The following is a 22,439-nucleotide window of genomic DNA, read 5'->3' on the forward strand; positions in this document are numbered from 1 at the left end:
TAAGTCAAAGAGAGGGCGGTTACGTTTAATGGTAATGACCAAGAGCACAGCCATGGGTATCAGCGGGACAGGTGAGGAAGGGCAAGTACAGCCGCGTTCGGGGCACCCTTCAGGACCACGCTGGCCCAGCACAGAGCGCGGGCCATGGGGCCAGCAGGTGCAGAGTTGTGAGCTGTCACAGCCCCTTACACAACCGGGACACCCTCACCCAGAGCTACAACCCATTCACTCACTACAGCACCAGCGGCGGAAATGCTGGACAGAGTAAGTATTCAAAGTACCCCCCAGTAATGAAAACTAACCCTGAGTCCAATCCCCAAAGGGTGAGCCCACCTTCATGTGAATCAAATACAAAGGGCCCTGGGCTTCGTTAGAGGCTGGGGCTGGTTGTGTGGCAAGGGGAGAGCTTGCAATGAGTGGAGTGAGGCAAGCTGGCATGGCCAGAATGGGCAGCACAGAGCTCCAGGCTGAGGGTGGCACAGGAGCTCCCGCCGGGATGTCAAGAGGCAGACAGACGGGGACTTCACATACACAGCCATCACTGGGGGGGCTGGGCTAAGCCAGTAAACCCTCCGGCTGCTTCTCAGCATGGCACAGACTCAGGGAGCTCCCCCAGGGCACCACAAGGCTGATGCAAGGCACCCGGCCAGCAGTGCAAGGCTAACGCTGAGACACGAGACCTCCCCGTGGCAAGGGGGGTGGGGGGATGATCTTTGGGAGCAGCTGTCTGGAAGAACCTTGTGAAAGTGGCAGGAGGCCCTAATACCCGCAGCTGGGGGCACAGTGAGCCCTGTGCCACGCTGAGGGGAGCTGGGCTCAGCACCAAGAGGGGCCCGCTGGGCAGCAGCAGAGTCTAGTAAGGACAGGCGCAGAGCGGGGAGTAGGCAGGGGCGGGACTGACACAGACACCTGCTTGGGGTAATGTACTATGGTGGGGGATGCGGCTGCAGAGGGGAGAAAAGCACTAGAGCGGGGGGGCATGGTGCCCTGTTCGGCTGCCTGACTTGGCGAGGCCCGAGAAGCGGCCCCAGAGCCGTTGTGTTTGCAGTAAGGCTCGTTTGCCCCTAATTCATGTTAGAGTCTGGATGGGGGAGGGTGGGGAGGAGGGGAGGGCTTCAATCCTTCCAGTCCTTCTTTATACAGAGGTGCCACTCCCAGGAGAGATGGTCCGTTCTGTCGTCATCAGTGAAGAAGGATTTGATGTGGTAGGTACCCCGCACCAGCACACCCTTGGGGGCCTCGTCCAGGGGGGTCAGGAACTCGTACTCCTCAGCACGGGGCCCATAGCTGCCCATCATGTAGACATCTTTATCCACTGGGCAGACAGAGAGAAGGGGGAGCCGTCAGCATGAACAGGGGTGAATGCTCTGGGTCAGGCACTAGGTGGTAACAATGTGTGAGGGGGGGCATCAAATGCCTGTGGTGGCTTGGGGCCAGGGGTGGGACTAGAGCGCTTGACCAGCGCCAGGAGTACCCCCACCCCATATCAGACTGCCGAGCCCCACATGACCAGCTGGGTTCCCCCTCCCACCCCACAAGGAGCCCCGGGCAAGACCTGGAGATCAGGCAGGCCGAGGTGCAGACTCACCTTTCAAGCCTTTCCTGTAGGTGTGATGCAAATATTTCAGGCCACAGACAATCTCCTTGTTCACCTGCAGGGCAGAGGGGTCAGGGTCAGGGGGACACCTCCTGCCAGGGCCTCGCTCCCTGCGCCTGCAGGAGGAGACCTCCCTCTGAAGACCCCATGGAGAGCAGCCTGGGGAGAACTGCAGGGCAGATGTCAGTGACCCGCCCTGAGCTCTCACCAGGGAGGCATCTGATACACAGGGGCTCTAACTGCCCTCAGGTCCTGCTCATTTGCTGCCCTGCCCCCCCTTTTCCCAACCCAGCATGCGAGCCTCCAGCTCAGCCTGGCTCTCATGCAGGAGAGCGGTATGCAGTCCGCAGTGCAGCGGCACATACCCAGCAGCGTCACTGCACCAGGCATCTAGAGTTCCTAATTCCCACCATCACAGGCTGCACCGACCTGCCTTCACCATGGGGCACAGGCAGCAGGGCATGTTCCAGAGAGTGCCAGCGGCCAAGTGCCAGGCAGTGCCAGTCACGAGCGGTCATTCTGCCAGAGGAGACGGCGCTCACTGACCCGCATGCAGCAAGCGAGTGCACCAGGCCCAGCCGGGGTCCACACTGCCTGCTGCAGGATCAGCTCACCTTGAAGGAGATCTTCACTCTGTAATCCACCCCTTCCTTCAGCACAAATGACTGGCTCTTCAGCGCCTCCAGATCCCCTGCGCCGGCGAGAGGAGAGCCGTCAGCCTGCCTGTCCCTGGCCCCCTTCTGCCAGGGCCCAGAGCCCACCCCTCCCCATGGGCACGGACAGCAGGACAGCGTCCCCTTGGGATTCCAACACCTAGGAGCAGGGACGGACTGAGGACAAATGGGGCCTGTCTCCCCATTCCCCCATAACTCCCCTGAGGGCAGGATCTCCCGAACGAGCAGGGGTTAGCCTGCAAGTGGCTGCCAGGTTGTTAAGCTGCTTCCCCCCATCCTTGCTCCAGCCAGGGGGTGCGCTGGGCTGGCCCTGCTCACCTGTTAAGTCCATGGTGATGGGCCCTGGGGCCTGGTCACACAGCAGAGTCAGTCTCGTCAAGGTGACGTTAGCCACGCTGGGATCTAGAGATGGCAGGAGGGGCAGAGTCGGTAGCTGGGCACAGCTGTTACCCGACCCCCACCCCTGGCTTTTCCAAGAGAACACTGCTTATTCTGCCATCCAAACCTTTTGCTTTAGCAGCTTCTTGCAGACAGAGCTGTCCCACTGCCTGACTCCAGGCCAGGCTTCCCTTGCAGCTGCTGCCCGCTGTGCCCCCCGCCCCCCAAGTCCTGCAGTAGCTCACCAGGCCCCTGCCCTATTCCAAATGGGGGAGCTCCCATGGCTCTGGTATCATTCATATCACTAGAATAAACCAATACAACAAATCCATCTGTAGCAAACATCGTGAATGTCATGAACATGAATCCAACACATCTATTCCAGGGACCTTCCACTAGAGTCCCCTATGCCTCTGCCCAGCTTGTTCCCCGGGGAGGGCAAGACTGCCAACAACCCCAAGAACTAGAGCCCACCTCCCCTTCCCAGGACAAGGGCTGCCCTGCCACAAGCCTCTGCTCAGAAAGCTCAAACTAAGCTGCGGCCAGCACCTTCCCAGACTTCAGAGGCCACAGCTACCCTCCTGTAGTGCTCCTTGTGTCTGATCAGCCAGGCCGCACTGCAAGCCACGACCGGCAGGCCCATGACCAGAAGAGCAGCTGCTGTCTGCTCTTTCCAGTGCCAGGCAGGGGTGGTCCTCAAACAGGCAGGGTTAGAGGACCATCGGCTAAACGGCTGCTTCAGGGGTAGTCCAGCCCCTCTGACTGCGGGGCAGAGGAAATGCCAGCTTCCTAGTGGTGGGCAAGGCTGCCCAGGTCTCTGGGGTTGCAGCGAGGGGGCTGTGCAGAGCTGGCCGCTAGGAGAAGGGATTGTTCAGCAGCGCAGCCTGACCTAGCCAAGGGATAGGCCCGTGTTGTCTTATGGATTCATAGGGAGGCTCCATTAGAATGAAGAGTTACTAAGCCACAGGCGAGCCACAAGCGCCTAGCTGGCTGCAGGGCAAGCTGCTCTAGAACAGCGGTTGCCAAACTTTCCCAGTCGCAGCCCCCATCTCATTCACGGAATTTGTCGCCCCACCCCTTCCATTACTTGTAATCTGAAACTGTTTTTCACGCGGGAAGGTGGAGGGGAAACAGAGACCCCAGAGGTATCACACCTCTCCTGCCTGCCAGGCCACAGAGCCTGGCACAAACCCTGCCAGGAGGGGAAATGCAGCCGCAGGACCATCTTGTAAACTGGCTTACAGAAGCCCTGGCACTGCAGAGTCTGCTGAAGGTGGGGGCTCCCTTCCCAGCCCGGGGCTCTCTGACCAACCAAGGCAGAACATGTCAGGCTACCACGGCGCCAAGCCCCAGAGAGCACAAAGCAAGCCCAAGGCTGGCACAGCATGGAGGGGGCACAGTTAGCATCACCACGGAATCGAGAAGAGGATGGTAATGTGGGCCAGGAGAATTCAGCCAGGCCTGTAGCGAAGGAGGAAAGGCGAGAGATTAACTAGGAACGGCCCCTCCTTGGGGAGCCAGCCTCCCCTTTCCCATGGTGGCCAGCCTATTGCAGCAGGGGCTCCTGAGAGCAGGCCCAGGGAGGGCAGGTGAGCAGGCCCTCATGCCCAGGCCTGGTGTGCTCGTTGCCCAGGCCCTAGCCCGCCCCCCGACAACATGCACGTTTGGATACGCACCTGCCCTGCATCAGCAGCTCCTGCTGATGGCCCAGACAGCCTCCTTCCCAGGACACACCAAGCCTGGCAGCCTGGGGCGCTCTGTCAAAACGGACCGAACTCCATTCTGCTGCAGTGCTGGGCTGGCAGTGCCCAGTGCCGTGCCACCCCCAGGCCAACTTGGCCAGGCAGGTGGCCAAGTCACTGCCCCAGCCCCTGTCACACTCAGCCATGGGATACTTGGCCAGCTCAGGGCACGTCCCACAGCGGGGGCACCAGCTCCCTCTCCCAGGGCTGATACAGGCTGCACAGCCCCTGCCTGCCTCAGCCAGAGCCCCTGGAAGACTACTCTAGAGCTAACCCTAGAGATGCTGCCTAGAATTTCGGCCCAAACCCTCTGCCAGCCATGGAGGTGTGTGGAGCACTGGGCTGTGCAATGGATACAGAGGTGCTGTGCAAGCCAGGCTGGCCATCATGGTCTAGGGCCTAGGCAGTGTCACTAACGTCAGGGAGACTGTGATGCTACACCCCATAGTCTTCATAGAAATATTGTTAAAATATGATTATAGCATATCTAAAATGTATTTTATGCAAGATGGATCATGTGAGATATCACTGGAAAGGTTGATTTACTGAATATGATTATGCTATTTGTATGCATGTACTATTTCTGTATCTGAAGTTAGGAATATTGACTATGTAACAATTACAAGGAGTTTACACCTGGGGAATGCCCACCAGACAGAATGCAATCAGTTTGGATGGGCCACTAGGAAGAACAATAGGTCTTTGAAGATGCTAATCTCCCACCTTCCTGAGAAGCTTTCCTGGGATGCTACAAATGCCTCTGACTCATGTCTGCACTGGCACTGCAAGGTCATGTGATCACATCACTTGGTACCGGATGATAGAATATCAGTATTTTTCCACTGGGTCGGTGGGTGGGGAACCACACTGGAAAACAAAGGGTTGCCACCCTATGTAAAACCTATGTAAGGCCCGGGAGTGACTTAACCAGGGCTCATTCTTTACTGAATCCCCACCCAGGATGACTGCGGGAAACATATAAAAAAAACAAAGACAAAGGAGGTCAGGGGGGAAGCTGAGCCCAGGCTGGAGAAGGTGTCTGGCCTGTGAAAGAAATGCCTAAAAGAACATTCAGGAATAGAAATTACTACTTGTAACCAGTTTCTTTAGTGTATTAAGCTTACATTGTGGTTTTAGTTTTATTTGCTGGGTAATCCGCATTGATCCATTTGCTAACCCCTTATAATCACTTAAAATCTATCTTTTGTAGTTAATAAACTTGTTTGTGTTTTCTCTAAAACCAGTTTGTGGAATTCATAAACGGGGGAGGGGAAGGGGGCAAAAACCTGTGCATATCTTCCTCCACATTGAGGGAGGAGGCAAATTTCATGATCTTACACTGTATAGTTCTCTGTGCAGCGCAAGACAATATAATGTTGGGGTTTGCACCTCCAGGAGGGTGTGCACTTGAGTTCTGGGCAATTTCCTGGCTGAGTCTTCCCATGCAGAGCTGATTTCAGTGTCTGTCTCTCTCTGCAGCTAGGTGTGTCCCTACCTGTGTGTGTGCTGGAGGAGGCTTGAGGACCTGGCTCAGCAGGACTGTGTAAGGAAGCCCAGGCTGGTAGAACAGGGGAGCTCAGTGGTACCCCAGTACATTAGGTGACACCCCAGTGGGGGGGTTAACCCATCACAGAGACGATGTGGAGAATCCAGCCAGAGGGGGGGCACTGGGGTACAGAGCACAGGAGGGAATGGCAAAAGGAATACTGTGCAAATGACAAAGTGCCTGGCCATCAGATATGCTGATTAGGGCACTGCCTCATTTGCATGCCATCTCCAGATGTCTGGCTGCAGGCAGAGCCAGGTTGCATCATGCCCAGGGCACAGATACGGGTGTCAGGATCCCGCCAAAGGCAGTCAGGACTAAGGGTCAGAGCAGGGGAAAACCTAAAGCTGGGAGCAGCCGAGGAGTTCTCAGTTAGGTTCCAGGCTGGGGTCCATACCAAGGATCAGACTCCGAGTCAGTGGGGCTGAGGTCAGAAGAGGGCGGGTGCCCACACATAATTGATGGCGCCCATGCAGGTACAAAGGGAAGCCCCAAACAAGGGGAAATGCACCAGCTGGCAGGAGTGTTCTAGTGTGCATCCCTCACCTTCTGTACAGTGATTGGCTCTGCCATGGCCACCATTATTATTCAGCTGGGGTTGGGAACGCGGCAGTGCTGTGGGGCTGCAGTCAGGATCAGGGTCCCCTGTGCTAAGCGCTGTACAGACTGAATAAATCTGTGCCAAGGTATGGCTGATATATCCCATCTATTAATTCTCATTCTTACCAGCTGACTGTTGTAACAAGGGAACTGGGCAGCTCCTGTGTGCCCCAGACCCCGGGCCCTTCCTATCCCCACCACCGGGCCTGAAGGCAGTGAGAAGACCCTCACAACAGCAGCAGTGCCAGCTCCCTACCCAAGCAGATGAGTCTTTAGAATTGCACACATCCCCTTCCTGGCCTAGCGGGGGCCCAGGAGCACCCTCCACCCCCCCCCCCCAGCACAGCACTAAACTCAGGGGCTGTGGGTTGCCCTGTGGGGCAGGAAGAAGGAGCCCTGATCTTCAGGGGATGATCCCTGGCTGGATCCAGCACATTCCAACAAGCCCAGTACACAGTAGAGGGAGACTGTTGCCTCCAGAGCCAGGGGGCAAATGCAGCCACCGTGAGCTGGGAGTGCCGCCCTGTCGGCCCCTATTTCCCAGTGTTGACACTGCACTGGGGGGTTCACTTCTCCAATCTCCCCCTAGCCCAGCCAAGAGGAGCTGGAGCTATCCAGGCTCCTGGCTGCTTTGGCCCTCACCTCCTTTGTGTTATTTAAAGCACATCTGTGAACTGCTGTTTATCCCCTGTGATTAGAAGCCTGGCCCTCCCTGCACTGATGACTCAGCCTGGAGTCCCACCTAGCAGCTGCTGCTCGCCAGCCGCTCTGCCCTCCCCTAATGCTGTAATTCAGCAGCTCCAGGCCTGGGTGCTGGCTCCAAGACAGACTGAGCATGTGTGACCACAGGGGCTGCCACTTCTCTTGCCAAGCAGCCTTTGCCAACAGCGCCCAGCCACATTCAGCTCTGGTCTTTGTTGCTGCTATAAAGGCAGAGGGGGCCAAAGGCGGGTGAAGGGCCCCAGGAGAAGATGTGAACTCCAGACACAGCACAGCTAGTGCAACACTCAGGGTAGGGGTCAGGACATGGAGGCTGGCTCCTACAGGAACTGCCCCATTGCAATGGCTGGAGTGTTTTGGATTGCTGCTCCCCTCCCACACATCTCCACTGGATCCGTGACGGGGATGCCATCTTCTGCCAGAAGGCAGGTGACATGTTCTTGGCCCCCCTCCTTTTCTCCAGGGCACAGAAGAAGCGGGAGCCGCGATCCATCTCCCGAAGGAGACGGATTCGGGATCGAACAAAGGCACCCTGGGCCCGATGGTCCTCGAGGGCCCGGAGCTCCTCCCGCTTTTCCCAGCATGCTCTGCAGAGGGGCGGATCCTGGCGAGTGCTGGCCAGCTAGAGTAGCTGGGGAAGGCTTCACAGGGGAATGGCCTAACTTGGGTGAATTCAGAGAAACTGGGCACCTGGCCTTTCCTGCTTCTCTGGCAAACAGAGAAGGCCTGGCTGGGAAGGGCTCTCTCCTCATTGGCTTTTACATTATAAATTCAGGCCTTGTCTTCCCTGTTTTTCCTGAAGACCACAGCCTCGCCTTCACTACACAAAAGGTGCCCTAACACTTGTATTACAGGCCTAGCGTAGACTGGGCAAGCTGAACCCTAGGTTTCTCCAGGACATAACACATGTTAGCTGGTGAAGGTAACTACAACTTCCCTAGACTACACTAGGCGTGTAATGCATCCGGACTAACATATGGTAAAAATACCCATTTTTCCCCACGGAGTCCAGTCTGCCAGCAGCACCACAGGTGCCATGGAAATGGAACAGAACTGAGAGCAAATGAGATTTTCATCAGACCTGTCAAAACTTTAGTAACAATTTCTTTTGGGCGACACCCCCTGTAACGCTATCTCCTCTGGTATTTATTGGGTGCTCTTCATTAATTTGTCAGCACCACCAGCTCATCTCCCACTTCCCATCCCCGAGTCTTCCAAGGAGATCTTCAGACAGAAATATCAAGAATCTCCTGTTTTAAGGTACAAGCGTTTGATCGTGAAGGAGTCTAAGCGTGGCCATTATAGACAAAAGAATGGCCACAAATCCAGTTGTTCCTTTAATAAAACAAAATGGAGAATTTAGCAAATTAACTTTTCTTTGAAGAGAAACATACTGCGGAGAGAGCCAGACTGACTGGCTTAGACGACCAAAGAATCAAGTTCTTCACTTGGCTAAGCAGCAGCTAAGGGGAAAATGGGAACAGCCTGCAAACGGGTGCCCTGTGAGCACCGGGGGCCAGTGTGACACAGGGCACAGAGCGAGGTGCAAAGGGAGGAGATCTGGAACACGCACGTCGCACAAGGCATTCTGGGTTCTGCCAAACACTACACGTTGCTGATGCCCCGCCGGAGAATTACTCAGTCACAGACTGAGGCAGCAGCTCTGCAAAACATTATCCAAGGCCCAGCACACCTCCAGGCCACTCAGCTTGGAAATCAGTTCAACCCTCAGTGGAAGCTAAGACACAACAGAGAAACGCTGTCCCACACTGCCCTGCTTTCCAACCACTACTGCCCTGGAGCGGCTGCTGGGCTGGAACAGGGGAGAGCTTAACTGAGTTACAGCCACGTCTGTGCAACATTTTAGCTCTGCTTCAGCTTGCATTATAGCTGCTCCTGTTGGAGCATCATACAGCGCAGGAGCATCACCCTGCGCCAGCTCTGTACTATCACAAGTGTTTCCCACGTTCCAGTCAATGACTGGAGAATTTTCCATCAAGTGTACCCAAATGGAGCCCTTCATTAGGTGTGAGGTGGCCAGGGGGTTGGCAGGGAAATTGGGGATTGATGTGTGCGCGCATAGGAGAGTCTAAACACGCCAGGTACTCTGCTTGGAAACAAATGCCTGCCCCCTAGGTGGGCCCAGACACACGCAACGCTCATCTCAGAACAAAGGGTTCTCCCAAGAGACCAGGTGGCACTCCCAGGGCCTGGGACAGTTAAGACTAGACTGGACGAAGGCCTGGAGAAAATGCTGTCGGGAACAATCGAACAGTTGGGATCTAACGGCGCTTCTCTGCCACTACGTCCATGCTCTGCCGGTGCAGAGCAGCATGCAGCGAACTCCCTGTGGGGCTACTGAGGAGGTCAATGGTGCACTGCTGCTCGCTGCCCATCACCAGGGCGTTTATTCGCGCTCTTCCCAGTCTGCGTCATTGCCTGCAACTACAGGGGACGCCTGGCTGTGTCACCACTTGGGCCATGCAGCCGCGCAGACCAGGGCCCGTCACTCAGAGGTGAGAACGGAGAAATGCTACATCCTCGGCAGCGTTCAGACGCACAGGACTCCCGGCTGGCTAACTCAGCGAATCGAGCTCCCCACTTACCCTCATGCCACAGGAGAGGAGCTGATGTCAACTGCCAAACTAGGGCACAGGAAGCAGGGGGTGGGGAATAGCCAGCAGCCTGGGAAGGTGGCAGGACAGCCAAGCCCCCGTACAGTGGTGACAATGCAGCACCGCACTGCAGTCCCCACCCAGGGCACTGTATGTGGGTCTAGGCCTTAGGGTAGGTGTGAGCAAACTTTTTGGCCTGAGGGCCACATCTGGGAATAGAAATTGTATGGCGGGCCATGAATGCTCACGAAATTGGGACTGGGGTGCGGAAGGGGGTGAGGGCTCTGGTTGGGGGTGCAGGCTCTGGGTTGGGGCCAGAAATGAGGAGTTCAGGGTGCTGGAGAGGTCGCTGGGCTGGGGTGGGAGGGGGGTGATGGCGCCGGCTGGGGATGCAGGCTCTGGGGTGGGGCTGGGGATGAGGAGTTTGGGGTGGAGGAGGGTGCTCTGGGCTGGGACCGAGGAGTTCGGAGGGCAATCAAGGCTGGGGCAGGGGGTTGGGGCGTCAGGGGAGGCTCAGGGGTGCAGGATCCAGGGAGCGCTTAGCTTAAGTGGCTCCCGGAAGCAGTGGCATGTCCCTTCTCTGGCTCCTATTCGGAGGTGGGGCGAGGCAGCTCTACACGCTGCCCCATCTGCAGGTACCGCCCCTGCAGCTCCCATTGGCTGCGGTTCCTGGCCAATGGGAGCTGCAGGAGCGGTGCTGGGAGGGTGCAGCATGAAGAGTGAAGCCTCCTGGCTGCCCCTACGCATAGGAGCCGGAGCGGTGCCATGCCACCGCTTCCAGGAGCCGCATGAAGCGGCTCCTGATCCTGCTCCCTGGCTGGAGTGCCGGAGTGAGGCAAGCCCCAGAACCCGCTCCCCAGCGGGCGCTCGAGAGCCCGATTAGAATGGCTGGTGGGCCGGATCCGGGCTGTAGTTTGCCCACCCTGCTTTAGGGACTCCCAGAAGGAGGGTGTCTCCATCTTGGTCACCTACAAACGAAAGGTACAAGGTCGCTCCATAACTGTTACTATGGAAACTACCATGGCGATAACGTAACCAAGTAGACTGCAGTACAGATCTGACACTGGACAGCTGTTACAATTCGGAGGTGGGTGGAAAGCTACCAACATCTCCTTCATAAGGCTAGGGGCACAGACCGGCCCCTCGGGGAGGAACGGGCTGAGGCAGCACCCCGACAGAGGGAGGTGCAGTGACGTACCTGCCCTCCATGCCCACATGGGCACAGCTCACAGCTCTGCATGCCACATGGCAACTCCCCACCGGGGACAGACACCAGACCCAGAGGAGACTTTCCGCATCCCCCGCAGCACAACCCTGCCCACGGGACTCAGCTGCTCTTCCAAGTTTAGAGCTGAAAGGAGCCAGGTAAGGAACTTTCCACATGGCTCCTCCTCCATTGGTACTGCCCCCGGGTGAGGATTAAACAGAGACCCCCTCCCCCACCGAGAAATCCCCTCCCATCCTCCCACAGACTGGGCCGGGGCCTTACCGACACCCACTGGGATGGGCCCCAGCAGCACCCGCTTGTATTTGTTCAAGCTCTCATCGTCCTTGTCCAGCTGCTGGATCTCCTGGAGGGTCTTCTTCTCCGGGGCCCTGTACGCCAAGTCCACGTCATCCATCTCCTCCTCCAGGGGAGGCGTCACACCGTCCTTGTCTGCCATGATATCTGAGGGGAGGAGAAGCCAGTCAGAGCAAGGAGGGACCCACAGCCTCCTACGGGAGAGCCCCACGGCCGCTCACCCACCAACCAGGTGCCCATCCCTGGGGCTGGACACACTGGTGTTAGCTGAGGGGTGGGAAAGGTATCCTCCCCAGGGCACCTGAAGCCTGCTGGAAAGAGGAACGGTGCCAGGGAGAACAGGGGTGGGGAGTGGCAGTGCCAGGGAGAATGGAGGTGCGTGGGGTGGGATGGGACAGGAGTCTAGAGGAAGCAAGGGGCCAGGTTTGCCCCTTCCCCACGGCAATTTTCTGCTCACACCCTGTCCCACAGGAACAAAGTCATCACTCCAAGAGCAGCCTGGGTGGAGGAGACAGCCTAGTCCTTGGAGCTCCACTCTGTACCGCCCCGCCTCAGCCCCAGCCACCCCCCATGCATTGCAGCCACCGGCAGGTCTGTGTATTGCAGCTGCAGAGCCATTCTCCACCCTTCCTTGCAAGCGCTGGCCTCACCCGCAGTTCATGGAAGTGTCGGGCAGGGCAGCCAGAGATGAGTTCCGAGTTCATTTGTTTGCTTTTGGCTGCACCAGCAGCTGATCAGCCCATCAGCACCCTGCCTAATCACAGCAGGGCCGCCAAGCGAGGCGTGGCCATACACACCCTCCCCCATGGCCACCGAGCGGGATGCAGGCCCCCCCCCGATCCTGCATGGCCACCTAGCAGGGGGCCAGACCCACCCCAACAGTCCCACATGCCCCAGACAAAGCACATCCCTCAGACCAAGGGATAAAATGCAGCCACCAGCCTCAGCTGCCAGGACAGAGCAGAGCAGAGATGGTCCCACAGGAAGAACCACACAGGCCTAGAATCATAGAATATCAGGGTTGGAAGAGACCTCAGGAGGTCATCTAGTCCAACCCACTGCTCAAACCAGGACCAATCCCAACTAAATCATCCCAGCCAGGGCTTTGTCAAGCTGGGCCTTAAAAGCCTCTAAGGATGGTGATTCCACCACTCCCTAGGTAACCCATTCCAGTGCTTCACCACCCTCCTAGTGAAATAGTGTTCCCTAATATCCAACCTAGAGCTCCCCCACTGCAACTTGAGACCATTACTCCTTGTTCTGTCATCTGCCACCACTGAGAACAGCCTAGCTCCATCCTCTTTAGAACCCCCCTTCCGGTAGTTGTAGGCTGCTATCAAATCCCCCCTCATTCTTCTCTTTTGCAGACTAGATAACTGCAGTTCCCTCAGCCTCTCCTCGTAAGTCATGTGCCCCAGCCCCCTAATCATTTTTGCTGCTCTCCACTGGACTCTCTCCAATTTGTCCACATCCCTTCTGTAGTGGGGGGACCAAAACTGGACACAATATTCCAGGTGTGGCCTCACCAGTGCCGAATAGAAGAGAGCCAGGCTAGTCCCTGACCAGACCCTGGGAAGGACCACGTGCAATTCCTAGTGACGCCCCAAGAGCACGCTGCAATCCCCCTTGGGAGGGGCCCGAGCTGGGCCATGAGCTAGGATCTAGTCACTGCAGATTGGGATGAAGGAATTTCCTCACCCCAGTCCCACGTCCAAGGGCCCGGTGTGCATGGGAGACAGCGCCCTGAGTGCCCACGCGGCGGCTCTCCCCAAAAGTGATGGGAAGGGGCCACACTCCCCACAGCTCAGCCTTGCAGCCAGTTTGTCAGCCTACAGGTAAAGTCTCTCTCCAGCTGCTGGCCCCTGCCGCCCCTGGGCTCCGCATCATGCCAGGCTCTCACCAACTCAGCACCACCAGCAAGGGGGTCTGCAGGGTAAGCGACGCCTCCAGTGATACCCAGGCTGCTCTGTGGCCTCAGGTGGCAGCACAGGGTCACTGCAGTGTGCGGGGGCTGACAGGGACTGCAGAGCCCCAGCACGAGGGACGGGAAGAGCCCTGAGAGACTCCAGCTGGAGGGGATCTGAGCGCCCAGAACCTGGAGAGCCGCACAGGACTGCCTAGTGTCACCCAACTCCCAGCCTCGTAAAGAGTCGGTGCCTCGGTCTATCACACTGTGAGACCGCCGCACCTCCGGTGCCACCCCAGCCCCAGAGCCAGGCAGGATTCAGGCTGCTGCATCAGGATCTGACGTGGCACTCCAAGGGGATCTAGCCGTCCATGCTGCTGTGAAGCCTAGCTAAGGCTCAGAAGCGGGGAGGAGTCACCCTCCCCCAGCCCAGCAGGGAGCACTCACAGGCTAGTTAGCACCTCAGGGGTGCTGTGCCTTGCACTGGGGGGCCCAGGGGTACTTCTCAGCAGGACAGGCACCCAGCCCAGGCACTCTGGAGCAGGCTTGTTTGAGACACCAGCAGCCCCGGGTGCCCACGCTACACATTTGCCACCCTGTTTAAATAGCAAACATTCAGTCTCCTCTTCGGAATGGTACAGCAACGGGAAGGTAGCTGGGGAACTGGCTCCAACCTGACGTTGTGTGACCCAGAGCCAGGAACACCAGTGAGGCCAGTTTGCAGCAAGCAGCGCCCAAGCGCCAGGTTTGACAGTCTGCCCTGATCTATTATTTGTATTACCATACTCTCCAGCCATGGACCAGGAGCCTACTGTGCTAGGCGCTGTGCATTATTTATTACATGTATTACGGTAGCATCCAGGAGCCCACTGTGCAAGGTGCCGCACTTTAACTATTAGATGCATTATGGCAGCAGCTAGGTGCCCCAGCCACGGACCAGGAGCCCACTGTGCAAGATGCTGTACAAACAGATCTAGTCTCCTGTGTTCCTGAATCATCCAAGAGGAGTTTAGCACTTCCTTGAATTGATCCTCTCTTTCCAGGTACTCAGCAAGTTCTGCAAATAGTCCCCAGACTACACAGCACAGGGGAGTGATTCACTGCAAGTGTCCCGCCTACACAACTCCAGCTGCGCTGGTCAGCTTTGACCGGCCCCATGAGGATCCCGTTCCACCAGCGGAGCTTAACTCAAGAGTCAGTTTGCAGGGCCAGTGCTCTCCTCAATGTGCCCCATTTGCTGCACGCTTCCTCGCCAGTGATTTGTAGAAGAATCCCAGGGTGAAGTGTGTGGGGGTCCCCTCCCAGCTGAAACACCCAGTGCAATTGTGCAGAGAGGGCTGGGCAGCCAGGCTTGGCCTTTGCCCTTATAGCACCGACATCGAGACATTCCAGCAGAAACACTAGGAAGGCTGAGCTGTGACAACGTACTGACCAATCCCTTCATCAACAACCCATCTGCTTGGAAGCAGGGAAGTGAACCGTTCAAGACATCACAGTTCCCACCCAGCCCACCCACGCTTACCAAGCACAAAGCACTGCATTTGACACATTGCCTTTGCAGGTCGGCTTTAATTTAAGCTCTGCCAGCTGTGACACGACAGCCCTAGCCCTGCGCATCTGTCTGATTTTACAGACCCAAGACATTTCATCAACAAGCTGTGAGCTGCTCAACTGACCTTCCCACCCTTCGTAGTTCTCATTCACACACACAAACACCTAAGGTTGCCAGGAGAACCTGAACGCTGTATTTCCAGACGTCTGTACAATCGAAAATCTGAGTCTTCAATCCGCATCAATTAACAGCTTTTGGCAGACACAGAAAGCGTGTAAAACCTGAATTAATTCCACTAATTAGAATCTGGTTTTTGTCTGTTTTTTCCCCCCCAAATTTCCCATAAGCGAAGCAGGTACCTAGCACCACTCAACAGCCACTCCATGCTAAGAGCTGGGAGCATGTACGTTGTTAAAGGAGAAACACCCGGGACAGATGCATGGGAGATGCCTACATTGTACAGCCGCTTGGAAAGGAAAGTGAAATTGGCTCAGCATTTTCCTCCAGAGGCTTCACTCCTGTATATAGAATCATAGAATATCAGGGTTGGAAGGGACCTCAGGAGATCATCTAGTCCAACCCCCTGCTCAAATTGTCATGGTGCCGGTCACATGCCCTGCTAGACCCTGACCATTTAATTTCCTACTGGATTGGTGACTGCACTAGCTCACTAGTCATACCCAGTCAGACACTGCCTGCAGCCATGCCTGGGGCACCAGCCCTGTGGGGAAGGACCTGGACAGATGAAGAGCAAATGCTGCTCCCCTCTTTACACGACTTTCGAGGACAAAGAGGGGCTCATGCAGATACACACATCAGTGACAGGGAGCCTGCCTGGACTTGGATTTAGTAGCACACAGCAGAAAGCACAAAATCCCTTCTACTTATTTCAGTCAGGAGTAGGAGCCCATTGCACCAGCAGGCCTGGGAGAATGGGAGGATTACCAGTGCTTGGAGGGGACCTGGGAACTCCAGCTGGCTTTAGCCTTAGGCCAGCAGCTTGGAAAAGCTGCATTTACTTAGGGAAGTGTCGGAGGCAGAGCTGGAGGCAGTGCTGTGCCCAGGACAAACCTGAGCCTGCCTACTTGTGGAGAGACGAGGTGGGAGAGGGAATACTGTTTACTGAGTCAACTTCTGCTGGTGAGAGGGAAACTGTCAGGCTTCCACAGAGCTCTGGGTCTCCTCACCCCCCTTGTCTCTCTAGTATCCTGGGACCGACCGGCTACAACTACACTGAGTGCTCCTGGGCTGGCAATTGGTGGAGCTGGGGCTAGAGCATGGTGGGAGAGTGGGAGGACCCCTGCTGTGGGGTGCCCGAACGCTGCCGATTTAGTTCCTTATGACAAAGGGTGAGCCTGGTTTCCAAATGAGCTCATCTCACAGGCGGCTCCTCCCTCCCCTACCACCTCAGACCCACCTGCATGGATAGCTGGGCTCCGGTCTGCCCAACCCCCTCTTTCCCAGTGACATAGGAAAGCTGCTAGCCTGGCTGGGTAGGGCCAATTGCTGCAGCCTCTGGTCTAAGGGCTCTGCCAGGAGGCTGGGGTGCTGCTAGGACTCAGAACGTGGGGGTGGGAGGACAAAATCTCTGGATTGAAGTCTGAGCCCAAACACTACTGCTGCTCGCCGCCCAGCACCCTGCAAGTCCCAGTACACACCCCCACCCCGTACCCTCACAGCTGCTGTAACCTGCTGTCTCAGTCAGGGGGAGGCCCCTCCCTCCTGCTCTGGTAAGATGCAATCAGGCAGCCAAAGAGTTAATAGTGCAGCACCTGCAGGCTGCTCTTGCAGCCAGGTGGGTGGTTGCTTGGTAACTGTACCTGAAGGGAGCTCTGTGGAGCGCTCCCTGGGGGTGAGGAGGAGAGCAGCTGGGCCCCAGGGCGGGGCAGGTGAATTGCTCCAGATCATGCCTGTGCTGTGGGCTGGAATCCTTGCTCAGGTAGGCCGGGGGAGCTCTGGGGGGCCATGTCCTGGGAGGGAATTTATCACACACAGCTGCTTTGCCCTCTAACCCCTCTCAACATGGCACGAGTGGGCAGCAAAGGCCTCTGCCTGCCTCCACGGGGACCAGACAGAGCCCTTCCCAGGGGCTGCTGCTAGCCAGGAGAGCCCATGCTGCAGGCCTGCAGCGCATGGCCCAGGGCCTTTCTGGGGCAGGGTGTCTACTGGTTAGAGCAGGGAGCCGGGAGTTCGGTCCCCCACCTGCACAGTCACTAACCTGCCGTGCTGTAGGTGCCACTCTGTGGGCATGGTGGTGTCACACCAGAGCCGCACTGCCCCTGGACTCTGTTCCCCCTTTAACCTCTCGGGGAAGGGCTCGGGGGTCACGGGGCGGGAGGGGACGTCAGGGCTGGGAGCAGAACGGCGAGTGGCCCCTTTGTGCTGCTGATGCTGGTGGCTTCTGGGCTGCAGAGATGCAGCTTCCAGGCAGCCACAGGCAGAGCAAGGCTCTCTGCCATCGCCAACCTGAGCCCCAACACCAGGCGCGTCTGCGAGGCGGCAGGCACAGACCGAGGGCCAGGCGGCAAGTCGCACACTCCAGCTGCGGAAATGGCCAACAGATCGTTCAATTCACTGCACCAGCCCCCGCCAGTGGGCCTGGCATAGGCGCTCTGGGGCCCACCACTGGAGGGGAGAACACACGGGGCGCCGCTCACTGTGCACACTTTGCCACTCAAACCCAGGGCTCAGTTACTTGCAGCTGCCATGGCCTCTCCTACTGCGAGGAGCGTGGGAGGGAAAGCCGCTGTCTGCTCCCGCTCCACCATGGATGTGGGAAGGGTCGGGGGCTTGGGCGAGGCTCTCAGGATTAGCCATTGCACGGGAGGCGAGAGCAGCCCTCAGGAGAAGCAGCTGCCACGCTGGGAGGGGGGATGCTGCAGAAAGCTCACGATAGAAACCCTGGGGTTCCTGGCTGTACATGTCACACACAGCCAGCTCCCCCCCACCCCACCCCGAAGCTCCTCTCACTCAGCCTGGTGTAAATCAGGAGCACCTCCAGGGAAACGCAGGCCGCTGCTCTCGCAGGCAGGGTGAAGGCATTGGAGAATCAAGCCCCAGGAAAGCGCCCCAGCATGCAGGCCCCCAAGCCAGGAGAACAGGGTTGAGAGCAGCCCAGGAAGCAAGTACATGACATGATCCTGGCAGCTGAAGCCAACCGGCCCCAGGTTTGCTGCTGGCACCTGCTTCCCTCGCACCATGACCCAATCTGGCACACTTCTCCCCGCCCCAGCGTGCCCACTGGCACACCTCTCCCCGCCCCAGCGCGCCCACTGGGACCCACTCGCACACTGGGAAACATTGGCACACGAGACCTGCTGCCTGTGGGTGCAAACACTCCAGAGCATTCCCAAGGCCCGGCAGACCCATCATGGGTGGGTGGGTGGGTGGGTGAGCGGCATTCTGGGCACAGCTCCAGGTGATGGGTTCTGGGTGGGGGGCACTGGCTTTCCACTAACACCCATTTCACCAGCCTCTTCCCTTGGCCTACAGCTAGGGCCTGGAGAGGGCTGCTGCTGTACCCTCCGCTCTCCCGGCAGGCTCCAGCCCCCTTCTATGAGCAGCCTCTGACCAGCAGCAGGGAAGGGCACCCCCTCACCGCCCTAAACCAGAGACTCAGCCCAGCCTCGGGGCTTGCAGGGAGAGTCCAGGGACTTTGGGCTAGGTCCCTTCCCAGCCCCTTGGGCCCTGGCAGAAAAGGGAGCCGTGGGGTCCCTGAGAGAACCCCAGCTGGCTCCCCAAAGCCAATGGGCCAGGAGCAGGCTCTGCTCCAGAAGTGCCTTTTGTTAATGAGCTGACAGTGCTCAGGGCTGGGGCTCCCAGGGAACAAGGGCAGCTTTGGGCCTGGCTGCTACTGGGTGGTACACACTCAGGCTGAGAGAAGCACATGGAGCTGGGCTTGGCCCCTGGGGGAGACTGACTCCGTGGGAACCTGGCAAGCCGGATGTGCTGGGGGATCAGCTCATTGGAACAGTGTAACTAAGCATCACCTGGCAGGAGCAGAAACACCTCATGGGAACCCCTCTAGGGCCCACAACCAGAGCCCCCTCTGCAGCCAGCAGCCCTAGGCTCTGCCCCCACTGGGCACCTAGCACGGATCACTGCACAGCCGGGCAGAGACAATGTTGAGCCTGACCAGCTGGCATTTCACACCCACTCTGCCCAGGTGTAAATGACGCACCAGGAGTAAGGCAGGGGGACTGGCACCTGTGTGGGGCACAGCGTGTGGTGGGCTGCCTGGCAAAGGGTGCTGTCAGCAAGCAGCCCTGGCTGAGGCAAGGGAGAGCAAGCGCTGGGCATCATCACAGAGCCAGTGCCCTAATGACTGCCCGCTGTGGCTCACGCCTCTTTCATGAAGCACACGTTAGGTCTCTGTGGGACTTGACACTGGACATCAGTGGGCGAGGCTGGGAGCTAGGACGAACCCCACCCCCCAACACAAAGCACCACACCAAGGCTGGAGCTCCTTCCCGCAGCCTAGGTAAGCTCCTCCGCCAAATCAACACCCGACAGGCAGCTGAGAGGGAGAGCGAGGGCTCCACATGTGCACCCTCCCCCACCCCAATTCCTGTCTACACCTGTGAGTGCTCCAGCAGAAGCAGGGCCCGGTTTGTGACAGCAGTAAGGTACAAGCTCCTGGGAAAGCCCCTGCTGCCCTCCAGGCCAGCAGGCCCCCATGCCCTCAGACGTGCTCACTGGGATAGAGGGGCCACAGCAAACAGCGCCGTCCTGAACAAGTGCCCCTTGCTGGGGGTGCTGCTCAGCACCAGGGCACAGGATGCAGCCCCCAGTGCTCTGGAGTGGGTCCTGCCCCCCTTATAAAGCAGTCAGCACCCAGACTCCAGTACAGGGCACACACCAGGCTCAGAGACCTTAGGCAGAGAGCAGCCCAGCACAGCCCCACCCCAGGCATGGAGAGGGAGTTTGTCAGCAGCTGCCTCCTCTGCCCTCAACTAGCTCCCTGCCAGGGGGCTCTCCCAGAGGGGAGCAGCCCATGGCTGGGAGATGGGGGGGATCCTCTGAGCCCCTGGTGCCGCATGCCCTGTTCCTTGCTCAGACCAGTCTCTCCCACCCTCCTCCCTGAGTTTCGCCTGCCGACCCCCACTTCCTCACTGAAGTCATAACACTGGTCTTGTGACATCACAGCCTGTTGCCATGGAAATGGTTGTGATGTCCCAAATCCCTGGGGGGGGGTCAGAGGGGGGTGGCCTGGTTGGAACCTGGAGGAGGGGTTATAGATGGGGGGGGGGGGGGATGTTTCCCCCAGGCTACCTCTCTGAGATTATGGTCACAGTGGCACCTGTGGAGTGCTCCCAAGGCAGAGATCACCTGGCTCCACTGAGGGGACCGCAGGGGGCGGTCCCAGGGACAGACTGAGGGAAGCTGGGATAGTCCTGCTCAGAGACAGCTCTGTGCCTGGCGGCTCCCCCTTCCACACAGGGCCCTGCTCCCCACCCCAAGCCAGGCTTCTCATGGGAGGGAGGTGTCATCACAGGCCTCTGGGGCAGGAGCAGGGGAAGCTGCTCCCAACCCGAGCCCTGGAGCAGGGAACAAGCCGAGGCTGTGCTGAGAGAGCGGCTGGGACAGGAGTCCTGGCTCTCTGCTCCCAGTGGTCCGAGCTGGAGCAGGTGCTGGGGGTCAGCGAGCCAGCCTTGCTCCAGAGGGTTTGCAATGGCCCTGCCGGCTGCAGCCAGTCACGCCCAGCTCTGTGGAGCCTGGCTTGTCTCTCTGGATTGACAGTGGTGGAGCTGAACTCAGGTCCCAGCCCACGCGCCCCGGGGGGCCCTGCCAGCCCTCCACCGTCAGCGCTGAGCAGCACCCATCTGAGCCTGCAAAACCCTCCTCCCAGCAGGACACGGGGGACTTTTGTTCTGCTGGAGGCTGAAGCCACACCAGGGACAACAAATGGGCCAGCTGGCAGCGACCCATCAGCCCCCTACCTCAAGGGCTCAACCCATGAGGACCCCTCCTCAGCAGCAAATCCCCCACCAGCTCACACACATAAAGAAGGTCCCGGTGCTCACCGTGGACACTGGACCCTTCCTCTCCCTGCTACCTCCCATCTGCTCCTCCCAGCACAACAAGGGCTCACCCAGTGCTTGCTCCAGCCCTGCCAGGCATGCCCCTCTGTGCCCACACTCAATATCCTGAAAGGACAATGGAAAACCCAGACAAATCGATACAACTGTGAGAGCAAGAGGGCAGTGAACCCCCAGTGCCCTGGAGAGACCTTGGGCAGAGCAAAGGCAGCCTGGCTGCAGCTGAGCCACCCCCTGCCCACCCTCAGCCCATATGCCCAGGCCGCAGGGAGTTGGCACAAGGGGGAGGGGCGCTCTGCTGGGGGCCGCTGGCTATGGAGAAGCCCTCGCACCTCAGGGCAGGGCACTGGCCAGGGACAGCTTTGGGAGTAGCTGACTGGATAGGTAGTTACCCACACAGTGTGCACACCCCCCAGCCCCAGCCCCAGCCCCTGCATACACACACACACACACACACACGACTCCTGCACACCCCATACACCCCCTGCTCCTGCACACAACCAGACACACCCCAGCTCCTGGCCCCTGCACACACCCACACTCCCCTCTGCCTGTGCACAACCCCTGTGCACACCCCCTGCCCCTGCACACGCGCATTTGCACCTCCCTCCACCCATGCACACACACCAGGGCCCTGGCTCCTATACCCCCCCCGCACACAATCTCACACGTGCTACACCCCCCCCCCGACACACACACACACCTCAGCTCCTGCACACCCCCGGCCCTGGCCTCTGCACACACCTACACTCCCCTCTGCTTGTGCACACCCCCTCCGCCCATGCACACACACCCCGGCGGCCTGGCCCTTGCATACCCCCAGACCTGGCCCCTCCATACACCCACTGTCCCTACACACACCCCGGCGGTCCCTGCTCACCCCCACCCTGCCGCCCCGGGCCCGCAGCCCCACACCATTGCCCGTTGGGGTGCCGGCCCCACAGCGCTGCCCCCGCGGAGGAGCCGCCCGGCCCGGCCCAGCCCAGCCTAGCCCGGCCCGCTCACCTCGGGCGCACACCGCCAGCCGCAGCAGCTCCAGCAGCTGCCCGCCGAACTCGCACGCGTCCGAGCCCAGCATGGTGCCGCCAGAAGGGGGTCGCGCCGCCGCGGGGAGGGTCACGGGGCCATGCGAGCCCCAGGCCGCCAGCCCGAGCCTGCTGCGGGGGAGCGGCCAGTGGGCGTGCCGTGCCGTGCCGTGCCGCGCCGCGCAGACCGGAGACGTGCGGCCGCCTTCCCCCCCAGCGCCGCGCCGCACCAGCCCCAGCCCTCAGCAGCCACCAGACCGCGATGAGCTCATCGCCAGCTCGCCGCGCACACCCGCTCCCCTGCGGCCTGGCGGCCCCTCCCGGGGGATGACGGGGGCTGTGCCCAGCTGCAGCCCGGGGCAGGGGCAGCCAGCCGGCCGGGAGGGCACCATCCAGCTGGGCTCCTCCCCTGTGAGTGCGGCGCTGGCTCTGGCCACTGGGTCGGGCTGCCCGCGCCCCGGCTGTGCCGCCAGTCGCCTGGTGGGCAAGGGGAGATGGGTTCAGTTCTCAGCTCTGCCTGGCTT

At 59.0% G+C, this 22,439-nt stretch overlaps 1 protein-coding gene across 1 annotated transcript; it reads right to left on the reverse strand.

Moving 5' to 3' along the window:
• Positions 1-22,065, reverse strand: ARHGDIG (Rho GDP dissociation inhibitor gamma). The gene is made up of 6 exons (XM_077828983.1): positions 21,896-22,065; positions 11,362-11,541; positions 2,590-2,673; positions 2,212-2,288; positions 1,589-1,652; positions 1-1,315 (listed from the first exon to the last, which is right to left on the reverse strand). The coding sequence occupies exons 1-6, from the start codon at positions 21,966-21,968 to the stop codon at positions 1,116-1,118; spliced, it is 678 nt and encodes a 225-aa protein (XP_077685109.1). The 5' UTR covers positions 21,969-22,065; the 3' UTR covers positions 1-1,115.
• Between the last annotated feature and the right edge of the window lie 374 nt (positions 22,066-22,439).

Source organism: Eretmochelys imbricata, chromosome 10, assembly GCF_965152235.1.
Source record: "Eretmochelys imbricata isolate rEreImb1 chromosome 10, rEreImb1.hap1, whole genome shotgun sequence".
NCBI lineage: Eukaryota > Metazoa > Chordata > Testudines > Cheloniidae > Eretmochelys > Eretmochelys imbricata.

Excerpts from the sequence above, each read along its gene's own strand:
- ARHGDIG (XM_077828983.1), bottom strand. The coding sequence starts at position 21,968 with ATGCTGGGCTCGGACGCGTGCGAGTTCGGCGGGCAGCTGCTGGAGCTG. Across the intron at positions 2,289-2,589 it reads CATCACCATGGACTTAACAG|GGGATCTGGAGGCGCTGAAG; the intron begins GTGAGCAGGGCC and ends TCGCCGGCGCAG. Across the intron at positions 1,653-2,211 it reads GAGTGAAGATCTCCTTCAAG|GTGAACAAGGAGATTGTCTG; the intron begins GTGAGCTGATCC and ends TCTGCCCTGCAG.